This window comes from Fomitopsis serialis (assembly GCF_022376445.1).
Source record: "Fomitopsis serialis strain Sig1Antser10 chromosome Unknown B0H18scaffold_178, whole genome shotgun sequence".
NCBI classification, from domain to species: Eukaryota; Fungi; Basidiomycota; class Agaricomycetes; order Polyporales; family Fomitopsidaceae; genus Fomitopsis; species Fomitopsis serialis.
In genome coordinates this window covers 58,759-75,370 of record NW_025955138.1, presented here as the reverse complement: position 1 = coordinate 75,370, position 16,612 = coordinate 58,759, and the positions used below count along the sequence as shown (strand labels likewise).

Here is a 16,612-nt window from a genome sequence, read left to right as displayed (position 1 = left end):
TATGCTGCGAGGATGGGATGGACCCGCCGGACAGCGCCGTCTCCTCCCGTGGCTTCAATCCCCTCCACGCCAGCTTGAATCAGAGGCTTGAGAATGATTCTCATAGCCTCGTGGAAGAGCCTCTGGGACCGTGCCTTTCGTTCTCTCTTCGTCATCTTCTCTCCTGCTATCTTGGAGACCGGGAGGGACCCAAGCAGGATACACGCGTGTTGAGATGGTTTGCGGCGGATAGAACAGGGAATGTTGCCAAGGGTGAGATAAACTGGATATGCGGTCTTGTTGCCTGAGAACTGCGTAAGCTGGGTCTTGTCTGTAGAGATAATCACAGGGGCCACCGCCGCGCCCTCAGGTAGTAGTTGCTGCAACACAACATGTAAGTCAGGAGCCCTTCCTAATTGACCGCACTTTGTACGTGCCTGCACTGAGTTCCACCACAGGCCGGTCCACATCTCCGTGTAGACTCTCTTCTGCTTTGAACGATCCGAGAACACTTGTCTTGGACGGTATACGATATGTTTGGCGTAAGTAGGATTACCGAGGAGGGCCTTGATGGCCTGCAAGATGTCACGGTAGCGTACAAGGTGAATCTCGTCTGGTCGATCGGGAAAGCTCAACGAAGCTGTCTTCCACGCAGCCCTGTCCGGGATATCGTCAACCTTCAGCAAAAGCTCCCGTACATCCTTGAAGGTCAGTCCCAGCTTTTCTACAACCTATAGACAGCCTTTCAGAATAGAAGTGCACAGATATGACGCAGCGGAGACTTACTCCTGGTATTGAGAGAAATCTGTTAATAGACTTCTGCCCTACGTCCTCACGAACAACCCACATGGCCACCCTCCAGTCCAGCTCTGAGGCAAAAGGCTTCCACACCTCGCTCCTATCCCTCCCTCTCGGCCTGCCATCCTCGCTGTCCACCTCCATTTGGTCCGTGTCCGATGTGTCGTCTTCTAGATCGTCCGTGAAGAATGCTTTCCATGTCTGTACAATGGTGGCGTCCATTCGGATGACCTTTCCCGCAAGAGAGTCCTCTTCTTCAACCCTGTCGTCCTCATCGTCGTCCAATGCTGGAGCTTGAACGACTCGCGGATCGGGCAGAACAGCTGGGTGCGTAGAGGACGAAGCCTGGTTCTCATCCTGTGTTGCGGGTTGTGTTCCGGCGTCAGGTAGAACAAACCTGAACAGGTCTCTGTTCTCCAACGCGTCCCAGATATTCTCCTGCGGGTCGACCTCCATGTCTTCGGCACTGGACAGAGCCTGTTCCTCAACCATTCGCTCCTCAACGTTCGGAAGATTGGACCAGAGGTCCTTATTCTTGCCCTTCCTATACCACAGGCAAGACTTCGCTGTCGATAGGTGAGCCATTAAGCCCTGTGACGTATCAAATTCTCGGTCACAGGCTGGACACGTCCGTTCATCAGGGTCACTGAGAGGAACGAAGGGTGCTCGTCTTGACCTCATGATGCGAACACCACTTTCAAGTTGGACTGATGGACTGGTGAGGTTCCGTTGGCTACACACAAAAAAACAATTCACCTAAAGTTCAAACCAGTTCGAAGTTGATGATGCGTCCCCGACGAGCTACAGAGCGCTTCCAATCAGAGCGTGAGCGCATCATATCGCCTAAGATCCCTTCAATTCCCCACGACACGACGCCTGCCTGGACACTGACCTCCTCGTCTCTGCGCAATCCTTGCCATAGAATGGTAGCAGCTGAAGGCTCTGACTAGATCAAAGCAAATAGAATACGCCTTCCAATTGCCGTGGTAACTGCACACTACAGGATGGTCATGACAGGGAGCGCGGTAGTAAGTACAGCTGCTGTCCTCCCTGCCTTCTAACGGTTGCCACCTATCTCACAGCAAGCTCATTGAGGGTACATCAGGTGCGGTCATCTGCATTCTCAACCGTGCTCACTCACCAACCGTACATGCTGTCTGAAGAGGACATGTTGGCCGAATGCTTGAGTGGTGCGTAGGAATTGCCTTATATGGTGTTTGCAACGCATGGCAAACATCCTTTTCCTCACTCTGGACGATACTGGGTGAGTAGGTACACCTCAAATCTGTTCAGGGGCACTGAGGTAAGTGATATCTTCGATATTTGAGCATATTTGAGCAGTACGTGCCCAGCAGTGAGTTCGCGGCCCAGTGAGAGAAGGAACTGAGTTGCAACAAGCTTAAGTCGGTGGTTAGCGCCGACAACATGGGATTGCGTCTGTTATTCCAAAGCTGTTCCCATGCACGTCGCCCCTTCTCTCCATCGACGCAGCCTTGTCCGACTAGGTTGTCGACCGTAAACTCTCCATGCAGGGACAATCAAGCTTGGAAAGTAACTCTGACAGCGGGTCCGTGCCCGGCTCAGACGACTACGGCTCTGGGTGCAGTATACCTGGTTCCGACTCAGACTACACTGAGCCTGGCACACCCGTCGATCTTCACCATCCCGTCGAGGTGGCCCTCTACTCGCCCAGCCGCTCTTTGGACGAGGACCAAGGGTATGCCGTGACTCTCCCAAAATCTATATCTCGCGAGGACTACTCCCGGCGCTCCCTGGCGATCTCTCCCTCCTCTGGTCCCACTTCCGCCGACATAATGCCTCAATTTCTCAAACTCATCAGGAGCCCAGACCTTTGCGAAGGAGACGAATACCGGCTTTCCAAATACTTCACTCAGATTTGGAACCTTCAGCTGGAGTGGCAGAATGCCGGTTGCGAAGGCTGGGTGACGAAGGTAACATTACTAGTAGGCTATGATGCGGCCGTCATGTAACATCATTGTCAGGACATTACAGACGGTATGAATGAGCAGCTGTATGAGCTCATGCAGAAGAAGGTGGATGCTATGCGGGAGTGGGAGTTGGGCGAGGGAGAGTACCGGTGTTGGTTGCTGTTCATACGATGTATAAGGTGAGCAGCAATACGTAATGTGAATATGAGATGAGTACCTGACTATCTCTAGAATGGACTTCTGGCCTAAGCAGGGTAAAGCCGTCGTCATTGCGCCGACCTTCCAAGAGGACATGGCGTACTCTATGACAAAGCGCTTCGGCAACACGTTCAAAGAGAGCGATCTCAACCCCATTCAGTCTGCGTTGACCATACCGTCCGACATGGTTGTGAAAGCCCCGGACGTGCACTTCAGCTTCAGGTACAACACTGTGCTCAAGGAACCCCGTAGCAATGCGGCGTCAATGCCCTTCTTCTGTGTAGTTGCTCAGAGCTCCGAAGAGTTCCTGTATGAAACCAAGAAGGTACGTCCCGTACATTTGTACTACTTCTGGTTTTGTTTTAAAGCCTGGAATAGCTGGCGTGGGTCGTGGAGTCTAACGCCCTCTGCGGGCTGCAAGGATTTCTTGTTGCCCTTGTCGCCGAGGTCGACGAGATCACCACCCCTGACAAGCTGTACTTCCCCAACGCTTTACGCCTGCTAATACTCCATCTCAACACCATCAACAAGGCCAGCAACCTGAATATTCGTTATCCCAAAGGTCCTCCGCCCCAGATGGTGTGTTGCACGGCATACTACGAACGTGAGCTGTTTCCTGCATTCGTGGAGCAAGCGAGATCCGCCACCTCTGTGACGGACTGGTCCAACAGCGACCGCTTCATGGTAAGTGTTCATACCGCTGTCTCTCACTAAACTGACAATATTGATTACTTGGCAGTGGTTGACGTCCATGCGCAATGGACCGAGCGTCTTCCCACCGGATCGATGGACGATATTCGCGCAATGTGTCCGCTCAATCGTCGACGGCTATGCCGCTGAAGCACGGACAACCGCCTCACCCAGCTCCACCTATCCAAAGCACACCGTAACGGATGAGGAGTACCGTACGGCGCTCCTCCGCATCCTCCCGCAATCCCTCGCGAGCGACCTGCAACAGGTCGTGTTCCAGGTTTTGGAGGGGATCGTGTCAGTCAGGGCGGGCAAGCGCAGGGTCACACGGCTTGCGGCGGCGAGTCCTTACAAGACTGAGGGGCTGTCCAGGTACGACGTCATAGTGTAGTATGTATATGCACTGGAACTACTTCAACGATGATATGATACCCGTGTCTGCTTTATGCCTCTGGCCAGAGAATGCCACCCCAAGAGCGCCCGAGTGGGACGCTGAGTCCCGCGTTAAGTCCGAAGTCCCTTCTCTGTGAGAAGAGAAGGACATGCGGACTTGCACTGCGTGCAGCGCGTGCAGCACTGGGCGGATTGGCCATCAGGAAAATCTGGATTCGCGAATGAGAACTCATAATGCATAATGAGGCATAATCGCGCAAAATGTGACCTAATTAGCTGAATTAGAGATTAGATAACTTTACGTTGCCCCCTTCCTAATTAGATCTAAACAACACTCATGGAGAACGGATTCTCACTACTTCATGGAGGATGTGGTCTCGGTGAGGCTATGTTATCTCACAAATCTGCATGCTATTTCATACTATACACACAATACTTCCCACCAATCACGGCGTAGCGGCTGTAGTGACATCGTATCACACCATGTAGGATCATACTAATTGATTGGGTGCCAATATAGTGATGGTAAGTAGGTTCAGTATCAAACGAGCGTAGGTATATGCGTGCCCAGCCCCGCCGTGCCAGTGGTAGGACTCTACCCGCGGGTGTGCTGATGTGTACCCATACCCGCCCCGGGTACAGACCCGTCGCAGGCTGTGAATTGCCGGGGGCTTACCCGTACCCGTACCCGCTACACGGGTACGGGTCATGTGCAGGTTCGCGGGTCTGCGGGTCCATGTACGGGTGGGCAAGCAGAGGGAGTGGGCAGAAGGGCGGAGAGGCTCGCGTAGGCGGGCGGGTGGGCGAGCGAGCGATTGCGCAGGAAAGCGGGCGGCACCCGTTGTCCTGACTCCTCGCTGTGCTCCCCACCATCTTCCTCGCCCGTGCGTACCCACCATCGACTCGCGCGTGCCAGCGAGCCTTTCGCCCACCCGTCTTCTCGTCTTCCCGTCCTGCGTCCCGTCTGCACATGCCGCCTGCGAGCCCTCCCGTTTGCTCGTTGGTGTCTGCACCCACCCTTCGCTCGCCGCTGATCGGCCATGACTGTGTGCTGGGCATTCACCCTGCGCGCTCGTGGTCGATATGCGTGCCGTGCTGACTCACCTGCGCGTACGTTCGTCAAACCGTGTTCTGCGCGCGGTTGCTGTGTGCGTCGTTGCCTGTTGTGTGACCGCCCGCCCGCCTATCGGCCATGACTGTGCAGGGCATCCGCCCTCCTCTGTTCCCGCTTGCCTACTTCCCTGCCCAACGTCCCATCCGCCTGCCTGGCCGCCTACTCGTTCGCTTTCCCGCTCGTCCGTTCGGTCGCTCGTCTGTTCGGTCGCTCGTCTGTTCGGTCGCTCGTCCGCCCGTCCGCGCGCTCGCTATCCCACTTGCCTGCCCGCTGTCCCGCTCGCCTGCCTGTGCGCTCGTCTGCCTGTGCGCTCGTGTTCCCACTGGCCCGCCCGCCTGCCTGTGCGCTCGCCGGCCACGTCTGCATGCTGGGCATTCGCCCAGCACGCTCGTGATTGACGTGCTTGTGTTGTTGGTCCGCGCCAGTCGCCGCCCGTTGTTGCTAACGCTCGTCCACCCGCCAACTCACTCGCTCGCTCGCCGTCCCGCTCGCTTGCCATTCTGCTCGCACGCCCGCCCGTCCACCCGTCCGCCCGATGGCTCCTGACTGTTTGTCGGCTTTGTATGCGTGCTCGCGGTCGTCGTACGCGTCGCGCAGCACATTGACGTGTCCTGCACCTGCCGTGAGTGAGCCCGCGCGCGTATGCCTGCACTCGCCTGTAGACCCTCACCCTCGCCCTCATCGCGCCCTCGCCCTCGCCCTCGCCTCGCTCTCGCCCGTCCCCGCACTCCACGCCGGCCGTCCGGTCGTCGCTGCGCCCAGGCCCGTGGTGTGTTCGTCGGCTGCGGTGTGCAGTATGGTCATTGATCAGTGATCGTCCTGGTAGCACGGTCACGATGCAGGCGTCGTTTTGTGCTCCCAGGCCCGAGGAGATCATCCTCGTGCACCAATAGGATGCGAACACGACGCAGAGCACATCCTTCCCGAGCACTTCCCGGAGCAGCTTCCATTCGGCTAAGAAACAGTGCGTGAGTACGGGTGGGTGGACAAGAACAGGCGGGCAGTCGAGAAGCCGCGAGCGAGTGTACAGGCAAGAGGCAGGCTCTGAACCGAGGGTGGGCGCGAGAAGTCGAGGGCGCGGGCACGAGAAGAACGGCGTGCTACAGTTTACCTAGTATGGGGGTGATGACAAGCAGTTAAGAACAGGTGGATGTGTGAGATAGCAAGATGGCGAAGAAGGGCGGGTAGTAGGCGAGGCGAGGGTGGGCAACGAGTGCGGGCGGACTGGCAAGCTGGCAGATGAGCCGGCAGATCAGTGAACAAGCAGGGGAGTATGCCAGTGGGCAAGACGGCGGCGGACAGGCAAGGAAGTGGACGAGCGAGTTGGCGAGAAGGCGAGCCTGAGCAGATGAGAGCGGGCAACCGAGTGGGCGAGCGAGCAGGCGTGTGAGAGCAACGGCGAGCAGGCAAGGATGAGTAATCGGGCGAGAGCGGGAGGGAGGGTACAAGCATGAAGGCGAGGGCAGCAGGCGAGACAGTCGGCGAGGACAGACAAGTAAAAACGCTAGTTAGGGCAGGCAGGCATGAACGGGCGGGCGTGAGAGGGCCAACGGATGGGAAGCACAAATACGCGGGATGCGCAGACGAGCAGGCAAGTAGGCACCGCGAGCTCGTTGCTCATTGATGCACCTACTCACACAGCGAAGAGTTGGGAACAAGAATCATCAGTGAGTGCGCTGAAGACTCACCTTCAAGTATTTTTCGTGCCTCCGCATTCCTTTTGTTCACCACTCCAACCCCTCGTCCTCCGCTTCCTTTGTCTGCGCTCATTGCGGCGTGTCGTCTCGGGGCCGTTAAATCTTCAGCTTCAGCTTTTGAATGCTGTGGCGAAGGTTAGGATGAGAGAATGGGCGCAAACGTCGTCGCGCCGTGAGAGCACAAAGTCCCAAGCGCCGGTTCCGGCCTTTCCCGCGCATATGTGGTTCGCGCTAGCAGCAAGCGCCGGCGTAAGTTCTGAGCTACTTACGACCAGCCACGACGCCTCACGACGCCTGCCCAACCGCACCTCAAGAGACTTGTGGTCTATCTCAGCAGATCTACTGCGCGCTCGACCGCCTCTTCTCGAACCTGCGTGTCTCTGGGGCATGCAACTTGGCCAGGCGAACTCGGGCTCGCGCGATGCGCATCTAACATGACGAGCGTGGGATGGAAGGGACAGCAAGACGAAGGACGAGGAGGGGCGGCAGATTGAATGACGAATACGAGGAGAGGGATGACCATAGCAAGGGTGCGCACAACAGCTTGTAAGTCAGAGGTACGTACGCCTTTGTTGACTCCTGACTCGGACTCTAATACTCCCCGCCCTACTTGTCACAGTTCCCTAGTGCTGCCCGTGCGCCCGTGCGACCCGGCATATCGACGAACAGTCAATTCATCGCGCCTACTCGCCACCGGCCAGTGTGCCTGCTCGTCTGGTTATCCGCAGCCTTTTGATGGTCTGCTCACTCGTTCGCCGGCATTTACCCACTCGCTCGCTCTGCCTATCTACCTACTCGCCTGCCCCTTCCTCACTCATATGGATGCCTTTTTGCCTGCCGCATTGTTTGCCCTCCCGCCTGCCTCTTCGTTCGACTAGTACCCGGCACTTGTTGACCTCCTGATCATAGTTCTACTCTGTCTGCACAACCATCTTACCCCCCGTCAGGTCCCCGCCACACTCCTCACGTCCAAATCTACTCGTCCGCGCCCGCCTCCTGTCATATCCGATACAACACTGCCTAATCCGGTCCGTCTCGCCATCCCGAAAATGGATGGCGACCGCTCGCCACCCTCCGCCCTCGACACTCTCCCTACCTCCCTCACGCCATCTTCGACCGTCTACTCGCTCCCGAGTCCTGGCTTCTACCTGGCGTCTCTTCTCACTCCGTTCGTCGTCCCGTCGCAGTCTCACGTCCCCGCGCCCTGCCCACCAGCAGCCACGATGCGCGACTGCATCCCCGTCTCACACCGTCCGCCGCCTCATCAGAGTTTGGACCACACACGGCCACATTGCACAGGTCTCCTGTCGCCCTCCCTGCCAACATCTCACGTCCCCGCACCCCATCCGCCAGCAGCCACAGTGCGCCACTCACTCGCCCGCCCGCCTGCTGCCTGTCCAGTCGTGCGTCTGTCTACGCATCTACTCATCCACAACTTGCTCATCGTAGTATCACTCCACTTACTTCCCTGGCTTGCCCGTCCATTCTCTGGCCTACTCATGCACTTGCCTATCCACCTGCCCACATATTTGCACGCCCGCCTGCATGCTTGCCTACCCTACCCACCCGCGTATTGACCTGACCACGCGCCGGAATATCCGCTACCGCCCGCGCGCCCGCATACTCATTTGTGCATCCCCCATGTGTACGAACCTGGCGCCCATTAACCCCACTCGTGGTTTGCATGACCCGCACTCGTGCGTGATCTGTATGGTGACCGTCACGAGTAATGGCTTGGGTGTGAGATGCTATGGGGATTCGTAGAATAGCTAACACATAGGAGTTGTCGTCATTATGTTGAAGATGGCCTTGTCGACCATTGACTGTTGCGTTGCTTAGTGTAGCATACAGCATTTGTATTCAGTCATACCACACAGCAATAGAATCATTGTTGAACTACTCGTAACAAGCATCGTGCACGTTGTATGATGTACCACTTTAGCAACAATTAGGGAACAACCTCGTCACTGTGTCTAATAGGATCATACATGTACTAATACTGTATCCAGTAGATGTTATTATCACAGAATTAGCTCGCGGAGTTCGGTGAGTACTCATGAGACGTGTTAGCAACAATTTGACACAATTTATTACACATTGCGGAATCTGGATTTTCCTGATGGCCTGTCCGCCTCTCCTTCACACCCGCGATGGCGGTAGGCGATGTTCACATCGGTGTCCAGCACCTCGCTCACAGATTCATTGATCTGTGCTCCCAGGACTGCGCATCTCTGGCGGGCATGACAGAGCCCACCACCACCAACGATGAGCTCTCTGTTGGCGGTTTCCGGCCAGACTGTGTGGTCAGACTCATGGTGGGCCTACACCCCGCCAAGGGCCTCTATGTGGAGGTTCACTCCTCGGAGAGCATGGCCCATGGAGTCAACAAGGTGAGCCGCCATCGGAACTGAGCCACCTTGCCCACTGATTGTTGAGCAGCTGGTAGAGGAATGCGACGCCGGCGCCCATGCCGTTCTTGGGACCATCTTCTTCGCTGCATCGGAGGGCCAAATGAAGAAGCCTGAGCCTGAGGTGCTGAGGCAGTGGAAGGAGCAGGCAGGCAACCAGGACAAAAGGGACCCCTCTTCCTGGGGCCTCTGGGGCTTCATGGGGACTGAAGGGACTGGCAGCAGCGCCGCCACATGGCATCTGCATAGGGCACGGGAGGTTCAGGCGTTGAGGAAGGTCAACAGGGAGCATACCACGCCCCACATCAGTTTCAATCGCCATGCGATCGTAGGAGCTCTAAGCGGGTACGCCATCTTCATCCCATCGGTGTCGTACAACGCGCTACGACAACGCCCTCCATACCCTGGATGCGAGAAGTGGACAGCGAGGGAACTCAAGCTTTACTTTGGGCACATGGTGAGTGCCCCCTCTCCATCTAGACTGAGCTGAACTGACGTTCAGCAGGCCATCACGCCAAACGGCGAAAGCCTCGACTTCGAAAAATGCTCTGGGAAGGCCAGGGCGTTTTTCTACAATGTCTTCAAAGGTTACCTGGCCGCGGCTAGGTACAACATAACCATCATGTCCCAGGAGTTGAGCCTCCTCAACTCCATCGACGACCTCGACAACCTTGACGACCTCGATGACCTACAAGACGACCTCAGCACCTCTGACAGACGTCGAATCAACGTCCTACTGGGCGAGGTCAACGATTTCGCGGCCTTCAACGACGATGAATCTGATACGGACGATCGAGGGTGGTTCGAAGACAGCCAATTGTACAACAGGCTGGGGGCTGACGGCCTGCAGTGGCTATCCATGGACTGGTCGAAAAGCATGGTGTACTTTGCTCAGTCTCTCGCTCAAGCTCAACTCAGACAGTGGTTTGGATGGCCATAGATGTAGCTGTACGTATTTGTAGCATGAAATGTATTGCTTGTAACGTGTTCCAAATGTGTTCCAACTCATACTACCCTCGGGACATCGGCGCCTAATAACTTCTACGTCGTCATGACTCCCACACTACAACACATTCTGAAGCTCTCCGAAGAAGAGAGTCAGGCGCTTCAATTGCTCTTGACGAAGTACGAAGACTTTCACTCTGCTCTGCCTGCTGTGCGGGATAGACTTCAATTGATCAGCGATGCCTTGAAGGGCGATGGGGAGGAGATACCCAACGGTGAGTGCAATTGACTCAGGTGCTGTACGTAGTAGTCTGACAACATATTGCAGGCAATCCGAACTCAGATGGCCATGAAGAACCCAGTCTGCGTCGTTCAAATTGCTGCCAGAACTCCAAGAAGTCGACGCATCACCGGGTCTCTCAGACCGCAAAGCTTGACAAGCAACCCCCCAAACCTGGGAGAAGAGCAGACAGAGGAGTGCTACCTCCCCCGCACTGCAAGAGCGGCTCCTCAGTTAAGAAATGGGTGAGGCGTCGAGACCCGTTCAACCAGTCAACGCCAGCCATCAGAGTGTTCTTTGCACGTCTCTCTGCATCCATCGACTTAGCCTCAGACCGCAGCCGCTCTCAGCTATCATCCGTGCGGGCGCTGCTAGAACAAGGAGACGATGGAACCGGATTCCTGGACAACACTCTTGAATTGATTGTTCAAAGATGTACGCGAATTACAACCGCTGACCAATGTGTCAGTTTCCTCGTCATTGTGCATTACATGCAGTTGGTCTGCAAAACCTCTAAGTCAGTGAAACATATTTGGTCATCGCGTTTATTAATCTGAAGTTGCTTGGATAGCATAAGACGTGCAAGCAATCTGAGCGTATGCCAGGTGTATGAGAAGCACATCAGCGGTCGCCCTTCCTCGCCAAGCCAGCGAACATTCTGCCACTGGAACGAGATTGGAAGCAGATTCTTGGTGATCGCAACAGGGGGTAGGTTGCCCGTATATGTCCTTAATGTTGCAGTAAACAAGCAATATGGCTTATGCACCCTCTCTGGCAGGATCTATCTATGCTGTCCTGCTGGTTATTCTAGCCGATCTGCGTAAAGACGTCATACAATCCGTTGGTGACTTTGCTTGGACGGTCGCCAACGTTCTACGTGATCCCGACCCAAGTAAGTACTAACTCACTCCGGCGCAGCTCACCTCACACTAGTCTGCAGATACTGTGGCAGGTAGTATAGTCATTCAGCGTATCATCCCGGCTATAGACCGCGTGCGAGCGCAGCTACCTCTGCAATTTGACGCACTGTACTCTCCTCCCATGCTGGTAGAACTTGGCGTGGCATTGGACGCGCTTGATTGCTCCAATCTTGAGCACTCCGATAAATTGTTCGGCTCCCTAATACTCAAGTGAGCGTCCACAGACCTTTTGAACTTTGTGCTCTGCTAATTATACGTGGTGTGCTAGTAACTTTACTTCCGTGGATAGAAACCTGGAAATATGGGCAGCTTGCCTGCTTCCCAATCCCGATCCGGCCAGCGATGCGGTTCCGCTCACCCGGGCCAGTCAAAATCTCTTCCGTCGAAATGGCGACATTGAGGGCGCGATTGATCCCCCTCTCCCTTGTCCGATGTGTACGAAGATGAGGACGAGATCCTCGCTGAACAGTCCGATGTTGAGATGACGAATCACAACATACCAGGCATATGCGTTGTAATGAAGGACTTCGATCTCAGCCTCGATGTGCATCGTGCGTACCCGGTGCCCAATCTACCTGAAGAAGCCTTCACTTGGACGGAGACTCAGCGTTTGCTGGCTGCAGCAGCGCTGAAACCAGAAACGCCCACGGCATTGCAGGCCCTGGTATGTTCCCTTCGTTTGATCATACAACAGTGTACGCTCCTTCTCACCTGTAGCAACTGGTCTGTAGCTGTCACCGGCTGCTCCAGAAGGCCCCAGTGGACGGAAAGTCAAGGAATATGTTGCCATCAAGCCTGACCTGGCATCGTGAGTAGTTCCTCAACTATCAACTGCGTCTATCTCACCCTTTGAAAGGGGTCCCATTCAAATCGAGGATAGTAGAGGATCTCTCGTTGCATGCGTGTTCAACAACATGCCGCAAGAGATCCGCGAGATGCTCACTGTAAACTTGCTCGCTTGTTTTGAAGACCAGGCGGAGAATCTCAAAGAAACGTGCTCCTCATCGGAGGGAAGAGGTTTCAGCTTCGCGGCACTTCATTTCGCCTGGTATAACCGGCACAGGACAAGGGTCAGTGAATCCGTTTAACGTTCTACTGTTGGTATGTCACTTCGTGCTGAGAATGGGCTATCACAGGGACACGATGTTCCGGTCGACGCACACCCCATACTCATTGAGAAAGACGACAACACTCGAACGAACTACGGTCAAATGCTTCCCTACCCGTCGCAAGACACCGGTAAATACAAAGACATCTACAATAATCTGCAATCCGTCTTCCAAAAATTGTTTGAATGGATGGCTGAGCAGGTACGTCTCTCTATCTACCCACTGAACTGAGTGGCTGAATATATATACAGCTCAAGGACTCGCTTTGCTTGGAATATGACGACCTACGCATGGACGCGGAGGTATTACCGGGGAATGCCAGTTCTCTGGTCCATCCCTTCCTGTCACTCGTTGTCAACCTGAATGTGGCCACTCTGGCTCACAGAGACAAGCAGGATAAATCACTCTGTGTGGTCTTGGCGGTGGGAGAGTTTGAGGGAGGCGAGCTGTGTCTGTATGAGCCCGGCCTGGCCCTTCCTCTTCGAAATGGCGATTTCGTCGCATTTCCTTCATTGCGCGTTACTCATTTTAACCTCCACTTTACTGGGTGTCGCGCCTCCATCGTTCTGCACACGGACAAAGAGATAGACAGGTGGACAAAGGAAGGCCGTAACGGCTGGGCCGGCAATGCACATTTTTGGTAGCCTTAGCGCCCTGTACGTATGTTATGTTCCTCGGATGTACCTTGACTACCTACCCTGCAATAGAACCACGTCACCTTGAACTTTAACTATGTTGTGGAACGCTGCCCTCATGCTCTACCTCTACCCATAGCTCTTTGAATCGCTTGAGACCATAACCTCTTCGTCGGTCCTTCGGAGGGTGCGGACCTCAGTTCCGCGCATCTCCGCATCTCTGTTTTAGAAGCTCAAGGTCTTCTGTTATCGGCGAAACTTTGAAGGTAGACTTTCAACCTCTATTTCATCGTCTGCGCTCACTCTTTTCACGCTCATCATCTCACAACATGGGTCCCCGCAACACCCGCTCATCCGCAGCCGCGAACAAGGTCAAGACCCCGGTGGCGAGCAAGGCCAAGACCCCGGCGGCGAGAAAGTCTGCTGGTGCCGGGGTGGCAACCAAGTCTTCGTCCAGCAAAGCAGATTCCGGAGCTGATGCTGTACCGGTGCTGAGCTATGCAGCTCGGCTCAAGGCTATGAAGGAGTCGCTACGATCCCTATTGCCCAACCTGACAGCGCAAGAGCTGGACGCAATGGCTCGGTCGAACCTAGCCAAGGGATCAAAGGGGATCTCTGGGGAGAAGGAGCATCAGGATGGTACGTCCCCTACATTACTTTCTCACAGTACACAATGAGACACAGACATGCAGATGTGCAAGCCAAGAGCAAGGCGATGATGGAACAGGAGGGGACGATGACGATGCCATTGCTGAGGAAGAGTCGAAGGCTGGGGGGTCTGATGAGGATGAGCTAGTGATACCGTCAAAGAGCAAAGGGAAGAATCGAAGTAAGTAAAATCAGTTCGTATCAGTTCGTGTGGCGAGGGATGGTCTGAGGCTGCTCCAGGGTCACCGGGCAAGTCCACACCCATTACCACGCCGCGTAAGAGAAAAAACGTCCCTTCTTCTTCCGACAACGAGGACAGTGATGGCGAATCTGGGTCAGAGAAGCCGGAGAAGAAGAAGACCAGGACTCAACGCCAGGATCAGTTGGCGGAACAGGCAACAGCAGCGGGTGAGTTTGTCAGATAAGTTTCAGGATTGCGCATGCACTGGTAAGAAAACATTCATAAGAGCTATCAACAGGTAACAAACGTAAGATTGTGGAGGTCGCAATTAGTTCTGCGCCGAGAACGCAGGCTCCGAAGGACGAGGATGATCTGGCTGCGCACCTTGGTGAGAGAGCATACATCAGCACCGGGATAGCCTAACAATTTTCAGGCTCGAGGACTGTGAAGGCGAAGAAGAAAGCCGCTCCCATCGTTCTTGGCAGCGAAGATGAGGATGAGCTGGAGACCAGTGACAAGGAGGGGGTTCCCAGAAGGAAGGAGACACGGTCGTCGAAGGATGAAGGTGAGTACCACACATATCGGAGAAGGTACCTGCGTACGGTCAACAGATTCAGAGACCGTTTACAGGCAAACATGTGGCAAAGGGCAACTCCAGCAGGAGAGAGCCGTCTCCGATGGACGTGGATGACTCGCAGGACGGGGAAGGCTCTTCGTACAAGGGCTCCGACGGGGATGGCGAGGACGAGGATGAGAGCGCGGACCAATTGTTGTCGAAAGACGAGGAAGCTCCGAACGAGGTAAGCCATCTCCGCTAGTTGAACTGTGGGCTGAAACTTTCTTGGTCAGATCATTGTGAAGATGGAGGAAGAGTCCGAGTCGAAGGGTAGGAAGAGGAGGCAACCACGGAAGAAGGCAGACTCGAAGAAGTCCGAGGCGGGCAAGAATGAGCCTACCGCTGGCGCGTATGAGAAGCTCATGGAGGACGTCGATGTCCGCAGCCTTCTGGGGAAAGCCCAACAAGAGCTTAGGGTGTACCTTGCTCTGGAGAATGCTTGGCCTCGTATGAAGAAAGGTGTCTCCGAGAAGCATGCGGCGACTGCCAACATCGTTGAGCGGCTCATAACGAGCAATGTCAGTACCAGAGGGAGGACTTCCAGAAGAAGTTCGAGCCGAATTGGGCCTTCCAGAAGACAAAGAACAAGATCATCGCATACGTACGTGTTAGCTCCCCTCATCATTCAGTACTAACCATATTCATGTTTTCCAGGTGAACAAGGCTGCACCCCAGCTTCGGCAGGAGCTCAAGCAGAAGGCGAAGCGCGTGGTGGAGAAAGAGTTCTTGTCTATCAGGCTGCCCGAGGTTGGGGACGATGGTAAACCAGTGGATGCTGTCGAGCGCAACCAGAAGGTGAAGAAAGCCCGGGAGAATCGCATCAAGTTCTTGAAAGACAACAACACCTTTCACTACGGGCAGCTTGTGCTACCGGATCCCGAGGTTGACCCATCGGTAAGTCTTCGATCTTGAGCTCGCGGTGTGCTGCTAACTGACGCCACTCAGCTGTGGAGGAGCCAGACCTGGACATGCTGTTCCATGGTCTGTGCGTGGCCGAGGTCATCGCTAACCAATGGTTCCGCGGACAGAACCCGGACGTGTTTCGCCCGGCGTGCAAAGAACGGTTTGACCTTGGCGGTGCGTTGAAGATCATCCCAAGCAACATGATTGCCCTGGCGTGCAGTGCGGTGAGTAATTATGCCTACTGATGTGCCATTAACAAGCTTGACGATCCGAATGTCAGATTCTCGTGGCCTTGGACGAGTGGATGAACGACAACAACACGGTGGAATTCCAGGTGAAGGTGTACGCCCCAGCGTAGGCCACATATTACAGTCATCTCACAGGATAGTTCTGACACTCAATAGGTACGATCGCCTGCTGTCTGGCGTGGAGATGATCCATTGGTTGGCCAATCCGAACAACAAGGACTATGACGAGGGCTGGGGAAAACCTCTCGGAGTCCCTGAACGCCAGTCTGTCCAAGAACATCAGGTAGGCGGCTGACTTTATTTGATTACATTTCTAACAATTGTTCAGGGTGTTCGCTGGGCTTCGGGTGGATTCGCAGAGTGGGCAAGGCGAGGAGAAGTCCAATGCGGACCTAGACCCTCTCATCAACGCTGGGAAGGTGAAGGCTAGGTGGCAGTCGAGGGGTGGTGCTCCCGACAACGCTCAGGCTGGGCTGTCCAAATGCTGCGTCCAAGGATAAGGCCTAGGTGCGTGGGTTATCTCATCAGTAGGTTGCAAGACTGAGCTATCCCACAGGGCTCTGATGTTGGAGGGTCGCTTGTAAGATACTGTCTTTCATCTCTCTCCTCATCTTTGCTGGCATCGTCTTTGCTGGCATCATCCTCACGCCTATCATCTTTGCTGGCGTCATCCTCACGCCTATCATCTCCGCTGGTGTTATTGTTCTCTGTTGTTGTACCGCTCTCCGCTGCCCTCCAATGATATCCAGCCCCCTCACGTTGTATCCATGTCCACCGCATTCGCATACCCGTCGTGTAGGATTGCCGCTGTGTACTGTCGCCCATCACGCCATGTACGAAATTGATATATTTATGACAGCTAATTCATGAATGTGCATTATCCGGGCTGGTAAATAATTGA

At 54.9% G+C, this 16,612-nt stretch overlaps 8 protein-coding genes across 8 annotated transcripts; 7 read left to right on the top strand and 1 right to left on the bottom strand.

The window, feature by feature from the left end:
• Nucleotides 1–431: 431 nt before the first annotated feature.
• B0H18DRAFT_887798 (uncharacterized protein) lies at nucleotides 432–1,458 on the bottom strand (the record flags this gene model as incomplete). Its single annotated transcript, XM_048041198.1, has 2 exons — nucleotides 432–710; nucleotides 766–1,458. Coding segments are annotated over 2 exons (972 nt in total), but the record flags the coding sequence as incomplete, so codon positions are not given.
• An 845-nt stretch (nucleotides 1,459–2,303) lies between these two features.
• On the top strand, nucleotides 2,304–4,005 carry B0H18DRAFT_1126034 (uncharacterized protein; the record flags this gene model as incomplete). The annotated part of the gene is made up of 5 exons (XM_048035105.1): nucleotides 2,304–2,729; nucleotides 2,781–2,905; nucleotides 2,958–3,249; nucleotides 3,303–3,608; nucleotides 3,664–4,005. 5 exons carry the CDS (start codon nucleotides 2,304–2,306, stop codon nucleotides 4,003–4,005), a joined length of 1,491 nt encoding a protein of 496 aa, XP_047886182.1.
• A 3,084-nt stretch (nucleotides 4,006–7,089) lies between these two features.
• B0H18DRAFT_157835 (uncharacterized protein) lies at nucleotides 7,090–7,782 on the top strand. The gene is made up of 2 exons (XM_048036898.1): nucleotides 7,090–7,364; nucleotides 7,438–7,782. Exons 1-2 carry the CDS (start codon nucleotides 7,267–7,269, stop codon nucleotides 7,694–7,696), a joined length of 357 nt encoding a protein of 118 aa, XP_047886181.1. The 5' UTR covers nucleotides 7,090–7,266; the 3' UTR covers nucleotides 7,697–7,782.
• Nucleotides 7,458–8,461, top strand: B0H18DRAFT_1047692 (uncharacterized protein; the record flags this gene model as incomplete). The annotated part of the gene is made up of 4 exons (XM_048030847.1): nucleotides 7,458–8,047; nucleotides 8,084–8,086; nucleotides 8,189–8,227; nucleotides 8,274–8,461. Coding segments are annotated over exons 1-4 (344 nt in total), but the record flags the coding sequence as incomplete, so codon positions are not given.
• A 2,743-nt stretch (nucleotides 8,462–11,204) lies between these two features.
• On the top strand, nucleotides 11,205–11,585 carry B0H18DRAFT_887753 (uncharacterized protein; the record flags this gene model as incomplete). The annotated part of the gene is made up of 2 exons (XM_048041197.1): nucleotides 11,205–11,343; nucleotides 11,392–11,585. 2 exons carry the CDS (start codon nucleotides 11,205–11,207, stop codon nucleotides 11,583–11,585), a joined length of 333 nt encoding a protein of 110 aa, XP_047886179.1.
• A 688-nt stretch (nucleotides 11,586–12,273) lies between these two features.
• On the top strand, nucleotides 12,274–12,603 carry B0H18DRAFT_833196 (uncharacterized protein; the record flags this gene model as incomplete). The annotated part of the gene is made up of 2 exons (XM_048039422.1): nucleotides 12,274–12,441; nucleotides 12,508–12,603. Coding segments are annotated over 2 exons (264 nt in total), but the record flags the coding sequence as incomplete, so codon positions are not given.
• A 21-nt stretch (nucleotides 12,604–12,624) lies between these two features.
• B0H18DRAFT_830823 (uncharacterized protein) lies at nucleotides 12,625–12,956 on the top strand (the record flags this gene model as incomplete). The annotated part of the gene is made up of 2 exons (XM_048039390.1): nucleotides 12,625–12,681; nucleotides 12,732–12,956. Coding segments are annotated over 2 exons (282 nt in total), but the record flags the coding sequence as incomplete, so codon positions are not given.
• Nucleotides 12,957–13,444: 488 nt separating this feature from the next.
• On the top strand, nucleotides 13,445–16,211 carry B0H18DRAFT_960173 (uncharacterized protein; the record flags this gene model as incomplete). Its single annotated transcript, XM_048042923.1, has 13 exons — nucleotides 13,445–13,754; nucleotides 13,783–13,944; nucleotides 14,004–14,171; nucleotides 14,243–14,332; nucleotides 14,378–14,509; nucleotides 14,575–14,744; nucleotides 14,794–15,054; nucleotides 15,084–15,161; nucleotides 15,215–15,454; nucleotides 15,514–15,687; nucleotides 15,744–15,805; nucleotides 15,868–15,975; nucleotides 16,040–16,211. 13 exons carry the CDS (start codon nucleotides 13,445–13,447, stop codon nucleotides 16,209–16,211), a joined length of 2,127 nt encoding a protein of 708 aa, XP_047886176.1.
• Between the last annotated feature and the right edge of the window lie 401 nt (nucleotides 16,212–16,612).

Excerpts from the sequence above, each read along its gene's own strand:
- B0H18DRAFT_157835 (XM_048036898.1), top strand. The coding sequence starts at position 7,267 with ATGGAAGGGACAGCAAGACGAAGGACGAGGAGGGGCGGCAGATTGAAT. Across the intron at positions 7,365-7,437 it reads AAGGGTGCGCACAACAGCTT|TTCCCTAGTGCTGCCCGTGC; the intron begins GTAAGTCAGAGG and ends TACTTGTCACAG.